Source organism: Calonectris borealis, chromosome 1 (genome assembly GCF_964195595.1).
Source record: "Calonectris borealis chromosome 1, bCalBor7.hap1.2, whole genome shotgun sequence".
In the NCBI taxonomy this organism is placed as follows: domain Eukaryota; kingdom Metazoa; phylum Chordata; class Aves; order Procellariiformes; family Procellariidae; genus Calonectris; species Calonectris borealis.
In genome coordinates this window covers 120,190,056-120,205,047 of record NC_134312.1, presented here as the reverse complement: position 1 = coordinate 120,205,047, position 14,992 = coordinate 120,190,056, and the positions used below count along the sequence as shown (strand labels likewise).

At 40.2% G+C, this 14,992-nt stretch overlaps 1 protein-coding gene across 1 annotated transcript in view; it reads right to left on the bottom strand.

The window, feature by feature from the left end:
• Positions 1-375: 375 nt before the first annotated feature.
• The window catches only part of SH3BGR (SH3 domain binding glutamate rich protein), a 38,370-nt gene continuing 23,753 nt past the window's right edge, over positions 376-14,992 (bottom strand). The window contains exons 5-8 of the mRNA XM_075172792.1: positions 8,789-8,902; positions 4,195-4,224; positions 2,141-2,269; positions 376-866 (exon numbers count right to left, since the gene is read on the bottom strand). Of these exons, the coding sequence (XP_075028893.1) occupies positions 2,183-2,269; positions 4,195-4,224; positions 8,789-8,902 (231 nt within the window). The 3' untranslated portion in view covers positions 376-866; positions 2,141-2,182. The remainder of the gene's footprint in view (positions 867-2,140; positions 2,270-4,194; positions 4,225-8,788; positions 8,903-14,992) is intronic.

Here is a 14,992-nt window from a genome sequence, read left to right as displayed (position 1 = left end):
TTTTTATAAATCTCATAAAAAGTAATTGGACAAGGGACTGAAATCCAAGCTCCATCTTCCTCAGTGAACTTCTAACCAACAGTTACAGTGTGAACGTGGATTAATTTTCTCTGCCTCCCTGGCCCAGTGAATACGGATGTATCCATGAAGACTGCCGAGGCTTCAGCAGAAGGGACTGGGACATCTCTTCCCTTCAATGCAAATTGTGTATCCTCGTGGTTGGGGTCTTACACGCAACACCAGAAACATCAGCAGGAATGTAAGGCAAGGTGAAAGACTTTATAGTCTACAGTTGTAACGATGGAGAAAACTTAGCTTTACAGATCTTAGCGCAGCTTGCTAGAGTTAAAGTAATGCTTTTGCAGACAAAGAACAGATATGACAGAAAACGCATTTATTTAAACTGCTGTAAAATGGAAACCTCAATCATTTTCAAAAGCCAGCTGAGGGAGAAGTGACTCACATAGCTTGTATACAGGAAGCCTCTTTGCAGTTTTCAGTGGTGAATTTTCCTCTGAATACATCACCTGTGTGAGTGCAGTTATCTGCTGAGCAGCAGCAATGTGTTTGGCAGTAGATAAACATGGAGAAAGACATGGTTCCTGCCCTGAGGAGCTTACAATCTAAAATGTGACATGGACAATACTATTCCAACATATAACAATCGACTGAAATATCATCAGTCAGATATAAGAAGACTCATTTTAACAAGCAATTGGAATACCAAATATATATATAAAGGCCAAAGGTAGGACAGAGTGGTGTCTTTGTTCTGCTATGTATTTATATGTTCATATGTCTACAGGCATGAAAGGTAGCGATGGTTTGCTTATTTTCTTTGGTGGGGCTGCTCCAGCTTGTGCTTTCTGAACAAAAATAAGGAAAATTAGATTAGAACTTAGCACTCCTTCTGTGATTTTACATGTCTGAACACTGGACAACATTGGGATGAATTAATTCCCATGCGACAGAGGAACCCAGATTTGGGAGAGGTAGCGTGAAAGAAATGATGGATTTTCTGTCCTGTTGAGGCACTGGGTCTCCACATCAGCATACGGTTGGTGAAACCTATGACAGCTACCTCAGAGGCAGAGTTAGGTGCGAATCCCACTCGTTCTAGAAAAAGCATATCACATTCTGTGTCTGCAATCAGGAGGGAGTCCCACCACCCAAGGAAAAATCTGCTGGAAATTCCAGCTTCCTTGTAGGTTCACAGTTTTTCCCTAGTAAGTGATTGTTTGATCTTTATTTCTGTGTGGAGGAGAAGAGACAGTAGGAGGAAGAAGAAAACCTGAAAATTAAATCTGAAACCACGTGCTGACAAAACTTAAGCAATGCTAGATGCTCATACATCTATACAGGCACAAATTCTGCCTCCCAGATGCTTCCTGTTTTGAGGTTTTAAAGTCACATTTGGCCTAGCTTCTAAGGCAATCAGAGTAATTTTATAGTGTGTCATATTTCTGGTCAGGCTCCTCTCCCTTCCCCAGTAATTATTTTTTTAATGTTTCAACTAAATTTGAGAGAGGGCTTCATTTGAGACATGAAGCTCTTAAAAGTTTCAGTGAAATCAGTAGCTGAGTAAGAGAGGAGAGAGTCGAATTCTTATCCCAGATGAAAGAGAAGCTGCAATGAATCCAACAGTTAAGAGTACTTTTGGCCCATCAGCTGGGGACTTCTTGCACATATATACTGACCACTCACGCAGTACACACCTGGCATGCTGCACTCTGCATTGCTCATACTTAGGGGTCACAGCAGAGAGCTAGGGGATACTGTGGGAAGATGCTAAGGAATAAACCCAAAGTAGATGTCAGAAGCCTGGCAGGGAGGTGAAGGTTGTAAGAGCGATAGGGAACGGATCGAAGGGCCTGCGGTATTGGGTGGATATTAGGGATCACAGAGACAGCTGTGTAAGAAAGTCAGCTTCATTGGTGCCACAGAAATGGGGAAAACTAACAGACTCGTTAAGGGCAATAGTTCTGACTAACCGTTATGTGTCAGACGCATAACACCTTTTTTGGTTTTGGGACATTCTTTCCATTCTTGTCATTGCATATAATAACAATATGTACAAAATTTTCAAGTTTATGTTACTTTAAGAACATTTAGAAACTGTGTGGGATATCTTAACAGTTACCTGAAAACCTGTTCAAGAAAGAATGTTTCATAGGGAAGTTTACTAAGACTCTTCTTGCTTCTCCATCTCTTCCTTCCCTTCTCCATCTTCCTGCTTTTCTTCTCCCTCTTCCTGCTTTTCTTCTTCTTCCTTTTTTATAGAAAGTCGTTTTAGTAATCATTTAGGCAATGAAGGAAAAATAAACAGTCTTGAAAACTGTTATGTTTCTAGTAAATGCAATATTATTAGAGCTTCAAAATAGAACAGAGGAGTAATGTATCGAGCTTTTAATCTTAACATGCCAGGGCTCTAGCTTTGTGGAGTTAATAGACAAGTGCTGGAGTGTAAGAACCCTCTTCTTAGAGAGGTTAGAACACGGTACATGGTTAAGCTGTAAATAGATGTTCAAGATCAAAATGGGAATATGAAATATGTGTAAATATGACAAAAAGTTTACTATTTTTCATTATATGCTTTTTTGGAGCAGTAAACAAGTCAAGTAATCTAAAAATCATTCAGAGTCAGATAATACAGCCTTGTTTCTGTTTCAAAAGTTCTTATTTCTCTCTTTTATAAGGGAGAAATGGCATAATTTAAAGGCAATAGCCCTTTCCTTCAGTCAACCAAATGAACAGTTATCTGAAAGCTAGCATTTATGTAAAACGGACAACAATCTGTGTTTATTGTCTTTTAAGAGCCAGTAAATGAAGCTTTAAAGTGTAGTCCTGTCTGAAAAACAACAGAAAATGGCATTGTAGGCTTCTCTGCTCCTTCTCTTCCAGCAAACTCTTGCTCAAAAGCACTCCGTGTGTATAAACAAGCTTTATCTCAAAATGCTTTCATATACTATCTAGACTACAAAAATTATGGGAATTTCTTTCTGGCGTAATCAATCGAAGAATACATAATTAGTTTTCAGTCAGGACTGCAGGTAGTATATGAGCAGCACAGACCTTAGATTTTCCTCTCAGACACATACTGTCTGTAAGAGAGTCACACCTGAGTCACTGAAGTAAAAACCTGCTTAAAAATGTGCTTGGGAATGGACCTGTTGTAAGCAGATTCCTGGTCTGAATCATTGTTTTTCAGGGAAAACCATTGCACTGAGGGATCATCCCTGCAAAACCAGAAACGTAACACGAATGTCCGCACAGGTCAGCTGGATTAGAAGTTCTCGTGCCAAAGGAATATTGCCTCTTTCGGCATCTTCCCCCAGGAAATTAGCACTCTTTGAAACAGGGCCAGGCAAGCCCACAGACAAGCAACATCTTTCAGATATTAACGACTTCAATTCAAAATTCAAGTCAATTACCTTTTACAGAAAAAATGGATATTTTTCTTGCTTGAAGCATTAGTTAGTAGTGCCAGGGTGCACGAACCAGCCTGAACAGCCTCACCAGGAGCCCCCACGCTTTGCACATGGACCGAGGAGCTCCATTTCAGCTGCCAGGTCCACAATGCACAATTCTGACAGTGAGCATGTGTATATGTACACATGTATGTACGCATGTATTGCAGTTTGAAAGTGGGAAGATGTGAACATGTCCTCTTATTAATTGCAGGTTCGTAGTGGAAAGTAATCATTACTTTTACTGGGAACACTAAAGAAATATTCAAGGCATAAATTTGCAATGCTGGGCAAAGCAGAAAAGCGTATAAGGATTTGCACCTGGCTCTTACAAATTCTGGCAGGAAAATATTTCCTTTATAGGCAGAACTGTCTAAATTGTCAGAATGACTCTTTCTCACTCACAACACTGAAAATGTAATCAGCATGGTGTCAGTTAGGATTGTCAAAGATATAGTTGTCTCGGGAGTCTTTGGCAAATTTTATTAAAGAATTTGTGAAAGACAATTTCTCTTCCATTTGCAGTTTTTAATGATTAAAGGCCTACCTTTATTCCCAAACAATAAGACTATGATACGACCAATAATTTTCTCTAGCAGAATATAATACTAGTATATTTAGTTTCATGAATAAGAATTTACTGTCTTTTGAGTGAAGCGATGAGACCGAAAAGGAATTAAATGCACACAAACAAAAGATGAAAGCAAAATGTCCACATATACTATACCCCTGTTGCTGCATGTTCTTCCTTGTTTTCCTACATAAGAGATACAAAAGAACATGTTTAGAAGATGATAGATCAAAGAAAGAATATCAGAGGTCATACAGGCAAAACACAGCAGAAATTAAACACTGAATTTAGGAAAATTATGCGGAATTCAGAGAGAATGTCCTCCAGATTAACTCACAAAGCACATTTAAGCTAAGCTTCTACTTTGAAAAAGGGCTATAAAATCATTAAATACAGCTCCCTTTTCTCAGTTATTTCCAATCAAATCATTGACAAGCAAAGCATTAGAGCTGAGGTTTTGTTTGCTTTTTCAGGTGGGGTTTTTTTTTGGTAATTAGCTGGTCTGCAAAATGAAAGTTAAATCAGAATTATACAGAGTCTTATCTATGTTATATATGATCACTCAGAATCTGACTTGCAATTCTATTAACTGTTGTAGGCTGGAACAGATGCCTTTGCTCAACAGTACTGGGGAATAAGAAATAATACAAGCTGGTTTTAGACTGAGCAAAAGCGATGAAGAGAAGAGAGCAAAAGTGCTGAAGACAAGAGAGATAAAAGAGGAAAAAATATAAATGTAGAGTGAATAGAATTTAATGTTAGATACCAAGCTGGTTATTGAAGAGAAGAGCTAATTTACACTAAATCCCAAAGAGAAAGGACAAATGGAATAGCACCATGCAGAAGGCATGAGCGGTTGATATGAGTTTGCATAGAATGAGTTGAGATAAGGAAGTGAGCTGCAGTGCCAGGGTTTATATATGGCCTAGGGAATTGCTGAGACAGGATACAGACTTGCATTATAATATGATTTTTGAACATGTTTCTAAAATAATTCTGCCCTGAAGTGAGCCTAATCTGTACTGCAAACTGATTTAACTGGGACACCACTTAAAAATATTCTAATGCCCAAGCTAAAATCTAAAGTTAAAATCAGATAGTAAAAATAAAGAAAAATTATTACTGTCGCATCTAGTGACCAGCAGAGCCCTTCCTGTGCCACGTGCATAGGAGGTCACAGTCTTTTCCTCAAAAACCTCAAAAACTCAAAGGGACAGACAAACCAAACAAAATGGTTCCTCAACCTTCTCCTTCAGAAGATGGGGATTAGGAATGAAAAAAAGATTAGGAAGAAGTCAAGGATAAGCTTGATGAAGTGATTAGGGAAGGAAAGTATGCAACAGGTTTAAGGTGAAAAAAATCTTCATAATCTAAAGAAATCCTAGTGCAGCTGTCCCTTGGTGATCCAGGCTGAAAGCTGCTCCTGTTACTACTGGATCTGTGTAAGGGACTTTCTATTTCGACATCTGCTCTGGGCTTTCCTGGATGCTTGTGTGAATGAGGGGCTGGAGCTGCTGAAGCCTAGGCAGTCTAATGTGAGGTGTGCGAAGAACAACCTGTCGCACTGTGCACTTATCCCTGCCGCTTTCAGGAGGCAGCTGCTGAATTAAGAGATTTGTTTTTCAGAGGGTTGGGGTCTCTCACTGGTTTCCTCAGGGTCATACCAGCCTGAGACAAAAAGCTGGAGCTTGTGGACTTCTGCATCTCCCAGCAAGGGCAGCAGAAGCAGTAGGGGAGGGCTGCAGCCTCCATACATACCCACATTGACCGTCAGCTGCCATTCCTGCTACTGAGGCATTGGAGGAGCCTTCTGAAATCTGGGACCCTCCATGCGGGTCCACAATTGAGACAGTCACAGTTTATTTTGTTATCTCTCTTATGCTCATTGGCAAAGACTGAGATATCTTTACCTCGCCAAGACTCTTCCAGAATTTTTCCATAGCACTGGCATTTGTCCTGCAAAGCCACTGGAGAAAAGCCAGCTGGGTTACACCCCGCATCAGAGAGTCATTTTTAAGCTGGTTTGAAACTGAGTGCTAAATAAGGCTAAAATGCCAAAACTAGATTGCCACTGCTATATTAATTCAGAAGCAGAACATAAAACTGCGATGTTTAAATTACAGCATTTTGATTTGAGGGTTTGTCAAAAGAGTAAGTTGACACTCCAAAAGGGACCTGACTACTGTTCAAAAGATGCAACAGTTTGGCTGCAAAACACAGTGGGCCGCTGATAAAAAGGTCACCCTTTCAGAACTCAGTATGCAGAGACCAGCTCCTAATAACCTAGAAGAAAACAAGACATGGGTGGAGAGAACACACGGAAAACATCCATTCAATGTGGTCAAGCAGTCAAACAAGATGTGCTGGGCTGCAGAATGAGAGAAAGAGAGGGAAATACTGAAAATACTGTGTTGATACTATATGTATCCTTTAGGACCTAATATCCAGTGGAGATACTCCAACTGCAATCTGACAGTCTTTAAATGTATTTAACTTCCTAAAACCCTGGCCAGGTAAGGAAATGTTATTCTAGCTTTCTTTTATGAGGGTAAAATGAGATACAGAGACAAAAGGTGGAATTCATCTCACTGTAGCTGCCTCAAAGTTATTCTTCTCATCTAAACTCATCCTCTGTGTGCTGTCTGTAGTGAATGAGAATACCAGAATTTCTACAGAATGATTCATGCTATCCTAACAGAAGTGATAATTGGGATGAACTGTGGCAAGGCGGACAGATGCCACATCACTGCAGTGATTTGTCCTAGGTGAGATGGGAAGTGGGTCGTGGAACAGGGTGAAAAATGGGGTTTGTGCGACCCCGGCAGGAGTCACTGGTACCTTGCTGCCTGCAGCGGTGAGTACTCTTTCTAAAAACAAGTAAGACAGGAACAGAAACAGTGCTTTTTTTCTTCCCCTAGGAGCTAATATACACCTGGCATGATGAAGGTGGGTATCAGAGTTGGACAATTTCAGGAAGACTTTTCCTCCTCCTTATGTAAGACTATGTAAGAACATTTCGACACTGCCAAGACTGTGCAGGTGAAAGGGGAGGATTTGTAAGACTAACCATATTTTATGCCCTTAAAACCGCAAAAAGATCTGTTCAAACACACTATCTTGCTTGGTGCTCTCTCCTCTGCCACTCTCCTCCCTGTAAAACTAAAGGAGAATAAATTTTCCACTTACAGCTCCTATCCATTCTGTGAGAAATGGAGCAAGGTGCTTGTTGTGTAGGAGCGGTATTGCATTATGTCATTACAAAACCTCTCATACACAGCTGCCTGACACATTTGCAGACGTGTTCCAGCATTCTGTTCTCATTTGAAAAACATTAGAGTAGACTGCCAGCCAGAATGACAAGTAACCTACTCCAGCCAGGGGATACACTGCAGTTCTATGCTAGGCTTCTCTTAAGAGCTGAGGAAGAAGATATTTGACGGCACTCATGTGCCAGCCGAAATTCAGAGACATGAAAAGTGCCTGCATACAATTTAAGGAGAAGTTTCAGTTCCCACTGAGGACTGTCTCTCCTCATCTCCATTTTGAAATTTTAAATGGGACTTCCCAGTGCCTGAGGCTTGCATGAGGCTGTGTAAAAGGGTGCTTCTCCAGCCTAACAATGACTGGTTCAGTCATTGTTAAAAAGGGTAATGGGGAAAGGCTTTCAGAGAGATGCTTCCTCTGGAAAAACATTGCAGCTAGACGGAAAAAAAAGGAAACACATTTGTTTTGGTCTTAAGTGAAAGAGATGATGCATTTGTGACAGATGTGTCATTGGGACTGCCTGATCTCCAAACCACAAAAAAACCCAACAAGTGTAAGTACTTGATCCAGCAGTAGGCCTGCCTCTTTGGGAAGAGAGTCACCTGACACTGCAACATCAAAATAAACCCATCCTTAAATGCCAAACTGTCAGAGCAGCAGGAGATATAAAGCAGCTGGATCCCTATCTCCAGACACAGGATCCATTTCCGCATAGTCTCTACTGGGTGTAGAACCTGGCCAGTAACATAAACACCCCACCGAGGAAGACACCGGCACACAACAGAATGGTCACTTTTTGTGGGATCCATCTACTTTTCAACTACAAGTACTTTACTGATGTTAGCTAACTGCAGGATATTATACTAGGGAATTGAAGGAACTCAGATGGCTTCTTCCAAGAACATCTATCACTGCAGTTTGAGATCTGCCCATGTGACTGTAATATCAGACCGTGATGCAGGCAGAAAGGATAACAACGGTCTCCATTTCTGCACCGCCCAGGGGTTTCTGCATGGCCTGGAGAAGACACTGTCAGATCTGGCTTGCTGCAACAGCAGTCAATGCTGGTACACAACAACAAACATTAACAACTAGATTTACGAGCACTACAGATGTTGGGCATTGATAGCAGCAAATTTTTCCACACAGATAGGACTCAGATGTCTAGTCCTAAATTATTCTCCATAACTAGAGCCTGGTTCCAAATGAATGTTAAAAAAAAAAAGCTTATGGTAACAAGTGGCAAAAGGAAACTGTTAAATAAAGACAACTGCTGTTATTCAAGGTTCAGAGCAAAGTTCCCTGGAGTTTTATCTAGGTTTCATATCACCATGGTGTCAAAGAAAATGCATCCAAAAGACAAGCAGGGCCACTCTGTAATCAGTCTTCCCACTCTGAGGCACATTAGGAGAGCCTGTGGGTTTATGTTTCATGCGCTTAGCACAGGTAAAACCCTCATATCACAAAGGGAAAAGGGAAAAATTACCTGTTGATCTTCTGATGGTGACTGAGCAGACTGAGCCTCTTCACGAGCCCCTTCATCTGCCTTGTCTTCTGTGTGTGCCTCAGTTTCGTCCGTGGCATCAGACTTTTCAGTCTCCTGGCAGCAAAGGAGAAGTCATTGTTAGCCTCAGGGCACATAACCAACAATTCATTTCTATAAAACTCTTGACTTCACAGTTTTGGAAGGAGTTTTTCTAATTTTGCTTCAGCACTCAAATGAAAATATATCCTTTTGGACATTTTCCTATGAAAGGAACACTTGTTGGCATGTTGATCTGTTGGTAAAGGCATGGGGTTTGTGTAGGTAAAATATGAATTCAAGCACTTCTTCTTCTTCAGAGCATAGTAGCTTCTCTAACTTTTGTGTGGGAAGTTTAATAGAAACCGATGCTCACCCTGATGGCACATTCTAGCTTCAGGAAAAAAAGGCCTTTTTCACCAGCATGCATTCCAATTAAACTTCATCAAGAAGCTACAGAAAAACAGAAGTAATAAAGGATTTCATATATAGTCTCGTAACTTTCTTGTTTAAAATCACCAGGAAACCGTTCCTCAATTCACACACCAATCTATCAAATCTATTTTTTCCAGCACCACGAACAAGCACCTCCCAGAAGGCTCTTTATTTTAAGTTCTGTTGTACTTTCAGCTAGGTAGCTGTGAAAGGTCACACCGGATCACACGCTGTGTCGGATAAAAGGAGACCTGTACGGCCTCGAGTGGAACAACAGAAATAGGATGAAATGCAATAGCATGAAGTGCAAAGTCACATTATTGGGACAGGTGGTTCTGGGACAGAGATTAGAAACAGATGTTTCTACTGCACTTTGGGAGCTTGTTAGTTGATGATCATCAAAGAAGAAAAAGATGGATTTATTTAAATAATCACAGAATAACTGAGCCACGGATGTGATGCGACAGTGAAAGAGGTAATAAATGTGATCCTCAGATGTATCAGGTGAGGTACAGCTGATGGAGCTGAAAGAGAATATTAATGTCATTGTATAAGGCCAAGGTGAAACCTCCTCTGGATCTCTCTGTACCATTACAGTCAGGCTCAAGAAAGAGAAATTCAGACTGGAACAGGTGCAGAGGGGGGCTACAGGAATATTTGAGGGAATGGAGAGCCTGTCTTATGAAAGGGTGACAAAAAAAGCTTCATTACTTTAATCTATTTAATGTAATGCTGTGAGGGGATATGATGGCTCTCTAAAAATAGATCAGAGTAAACATCAGGGATAGGATAAGGAAGCACAATGAGGTCGATGCAAAATGAGTACAAAGCCGCTGTAAATAAAAATTCTAATCACCAGCAGTGGAAGAGCTTTCTACTAGAGAAGCGGAGGCAAAGGACCTAATTCATTAAAAGGGAATTTGACCACTTCTGAGCGGTGTTATCTGGTATGGTTGCCTCCAGCAACAGAGAATTGGGCTCAGGGGAGGTCCTGTCCTGTGTCATCCTAAGTCTTAGGCACTTTGGGCAGAGCAGCACATCCCTGATCAGAAATTGAGGTCCTTTCTCATCCCTGTGACCAAGCCCTTACAACTCATCCACCTGGTCTGTTTGGGTTTTTCTGCTTTTCCATAATTTCATTTGTCTCTACAAAAACAGTTAAACAAAAGCCCCAGTCATGATCCCCTGTCCTTTAAGGTTCACAAGTCCTCCTCTAGTGTCCTCATCATATATGATTTCTTCAGCCAGTGTACTTAGCCTGCAGAAGCGTGACACTAGCATAGCTATCTGGCTTTTAGCCCCAGAGCAGACCTGGGTGAGTGCTGACTTGGGGATCTTTGTCCCATGATGTGGTGAGCAATATATGCCCTCCTGCTGAGATGCTCTGCTGGATGGGGACAAAAATGATAGAAAGGAGGCCAGGAATGTTTGGAAGCAGATATCATGACAGAGTGAAGATGGACAAAATACTTGTGCAGTTTTATCTTTTTTCTGAAACTTCACTGTCTGTAAGATTTGGTGCCCTTTTGGCAGTTTTCTCCTGAATCATGGGAAATATGTTCTATATGTAAGGAGCTTGTAATGAAACGAGAGTAGGCACATAGGCTCATAAGTTCCCCTTCCTCTCTGCAGAGAAAAACAACAGCAAAAAAAGGTATAAGCAGCAAGCATTGCCCTCCCTGCAGTCCTTCCCAACACTGCACTGCCCCTGCCCTCCTGGCAGCAAAAGCCTTTCCAGGGCTGCATGGTGAACTGGAGCAGGAGGCTGATCAAGATTAAAGCTTTAAAAAGAAAAACATTTCTATCTATCTCACACAATTTGCACACTCCGTTACGCAGCTGCATGAATGTTGTTGCCAGCATGTGGGGGATGCTTGGGGAGAGGAAGGAGCAGCTGGGAGTAAGCAGAAGGAGCCAGAGGAAGGAGGAAATAGAAAAGACTACTTCTTTTTCTGGCAATATTGTCTCATTTCAAGTACACATAAAACTGTGGGCTCACTGCACTCTGATGCTAGTGGCATTGTTATTAAAAACAGATCTACAGAGACATTTGTTTGGCTTAATTTATCTTTTACTTTTCCCCCACAAGGTAACAAAATATTTGACGATTAAAATATGTAGTAACACAGACATACGTTGACATTCTCTTGTGCAACATTGTGTTAATGTATTCTTTTCTTAAGCATATGATAAATTCCTTACAGATACTTTCTTTGTAGCAGTTCCTAAAATGAAAAGGATAGTGTTAATGAAAACTAAATTGGTTAGATATTTATTTTCAGCATGTATATTAACATTTAATTTTAAAATCTATGTACCCAATATTTTTTGGCAGATACATGAAATACATAAAGACTGAAGATGGCATTCTAATTAAAATGAACCTATTGTGTAAAACTATCTCGGATGAATCATATACTTACTCAGAGGCAAACAAAAGTTGTAGCTGAAAGAACTAAATGCTAGCAGCAGTGTGTTATCAGCCAGAACACACGTGCATGCAGACACGCACACACAGAGTTCTTGTTAATTATATGGAGAACTGTGATGTTTGGAATATCATCATTACTCTAGCTCTCCATAGAAACACAAAATTTAATTTTTAACTAATTTAAAATGAAGTACCATTTATAAAGATTGGCTGACAGGTCATTTTCTCTTTAAATAAAATGCACATACTATAAATTTGTAATTCAAAGCAGTCTTAGTAGAAGTCGTCTTCAACTAAAAGACTAAAGCTTAAGTATCTATGGATGCTGGGATATCAAGATTAGGGATATTAAGAACAGGAGTACTAAGATTAAGGACTTAAGTATATACAAGATTTGAAAACAGACTCTCAGCTCAAGTAAATCAGCTTCACTGAGTTCACAGAGCAATTGCAAACCTCAATGACCTTGCTACAAGCTACTGGCTCTCTGGACTTCTGGGAAACGGAAGCAGTATTCCACGGCCGTTAATAAAGTTCTCAAAAAACCTGATTAATTACCTGCATTCAAACCTTCCTAAGATACTCAGAAGGTGTAGTAATGCAGCATACTGTTTGTCATCTCAGTTTAAGTAATAGGCATCTCATTGACAAAACAATTCACATGTGCCATTTTAGAAAACAGGCGGTGCAGCTGGAGCTTTTAATGGGCTTGTTCACACATTACCAATATTTCAGAGCATTTTCAAGAATATTGAGAACAGTCTCAGACTAAGCATAAAAATGATGGGAGCTTTAAAAAGAAACATACCCAACTTTGAGGGCAGCTGAGACTGACACACCTGACTCTAGATATACAAACTACATTGATTATAGCTCAAATGTACACATGTATACTACTAGCACAACACTGTTCATGCCACTAATCCAAGATTAAATGGGATCATTCAGAAATCTATCACTAACTTGAGTGATCTTTGGGTCAGGCATAAAGCACAGCTGTCCTCTAAATCCCAGCCCACCACGAAACATGTTTAGAAGTTAGAAGTATTCTAGATAGGTATTCCTTCAAGTGAGAAGGTATTTCATATTAACAGACTAAAGAATTTATTAACACAAACACTATGCCTGCTTCTTCTCTTAGGCACATGAAACTGTGCTACTCATCACTGTTAAATGATGCTTTAGAAAACATGATAACCAGTGTGATGGGGAGGCAACGGGAGAGAGGATAATATGAGCTAATTGACCCTTTCTGAACTACCAAAAATATGTATTGATTTCCTGTAATGTCACTGAGTTTTATGGCCGCATAGCACCTTTTAAGGATAAAAATGTACCTGGTATATAGGAAAAAAAGTGTGAAAATCTTTGCCTGACTCCCACAGAGATCTAAGCAAATAGTTAGCATTTAGAGCTTTGGCCTTTCCACCAAGATCTGCAGAAGTTTCCATATGCTATCCAGGTATCTAAATAGTTGATTGTATTGGATCTGGGAACACGGTGATGGACACAGCACCTGGCCATTTGTCCAGCGGTACCTGACCAGAACCCTTAGCAGAGGTCCCAACACAGCTGGCCACAGAGAGGTGTAGGTGCCTACTTAGAGAGCTGCCCCCCAGCCTGCTTTCCAGCCAGCCTGGTTAACTTTGAAGTTGATTTGCTATTTCCTACTGAAACAATTACAGCTTTTTTGTAAGTAAGAGGATACTTAAATAAGTGTTTAAAGACTACTTTGCCTGTGTGCTGCAGATCTGAGAAAGATCTCCTTTATATCTGTGTGTACTCAGAGCTTCTTTACATGTGACTTAGAGTCAGTCTGCACCTTGGTGACAACTTTGGTGTGTCCTAGACATATCAGACTCACCCTGTAAGTGTAGATCAGCTTGCACATTAGGCTCTGGCACCATCAGAGCTCCAATACCTAGCAGTAACAGTTCCATGTAAATGCTGGACAAGTAGGTCTGGTGACAAGATGTAGCTACCTAACCCACAGAGAAGTCAGAGCTACAAAAATGAGAATCTCCAGAACTGAAACATGTATTTTGCACTCAGCAGGCTGACATGGCAATGAATTTAACTACAAGTATTTTGTTGGGAAATTATAAGTTGTTGAGAGAGTAGCAAAAATTTCCTCTGCTTGCTCTAGAAAATAGGCTCAAAACAGTCCTGGGTGAGGATCCTAGTGGACTCTGTGAAACAGCATCATGGTCATTAAAGAGTTTCTCTACTGCTGGTGCAATATGCGACAAAAGATGGATGGAAAAGGAAAGAGAATCTTCTGGGGCAAGAGTATAAAACATGTATCAGCTTCATATTAATCTTTGTAATGTCTCACTGAGGTAAAAACCCCTAGAAAGCAAATGCTTACTGACTGTTTCGTGGTGTTTCCATGCTTTATAGTTTGCTTCTTTTATAAATGATCACCATTTCCAGAAAAAAAATACAATTATTTAAGAAGATATTAGTAGGCAATCCTGTCATACATGTCATCATCACCATCTCTTCCACACCTGACTAGTTATTCCAGATTCATGCTGCTGGAAATCAATGTCACGAGCCATCCATTGTACTTCATGCTAAGGTTGAATTGACAGCCTAATGAAAGAAAGCAGAAGCAGTGCAGCAAGGTTATTTGTATGACAAAGCACAGCCAGACTGTCATGCAGTGAAGATGCTGAGAAACACCTCTGCAATAAATGCTAACACTTGTATATGTCTCTCTCAAATTCAGGAACAGATTCTAAAAGGGAGAGGATGTAAATATACTTCCACTCTTTACATGGGTTTTTTAAACACACTCTCATTTATTTCCACTTCCTGGACTGAAACAATCACCACCACTACCAATGCAGCAGTTAATCAGCGTAAACCAAACTTGCTTCTACCAATAGCACTAACATTTATCTGCCCAGCAGAATGTACCAAACATATTATTTTCAATATTTACAAAACTGTCACGAAGTAGAAACTGTAATAGCCTCTGCTGACAGCTGGGAATGAACAAATTCTAAAAAATTGCTACTTTGCTTCATAGACACGCTATCTAACAGAACCTTGCATGAAGGAGCAGATAATATGTGAAGTGGGAAGATGGAAAAATGCAATTTTCTTTATCTCATTGATTCTCCACGTATCTTTTATAACGATTATAATATGTAATACCTGCAGTCCTTTAAGCCTTTCATGGCTTTGTGGATGTTAATTAAATGAATTCTCACAAGACCCTTGTGAGGTAGGCAAGTAATTTTTATTTCCCTTGGTGGGAGATGGCACAGCTAAAGCAGAAAGTTTAAATCACTTGC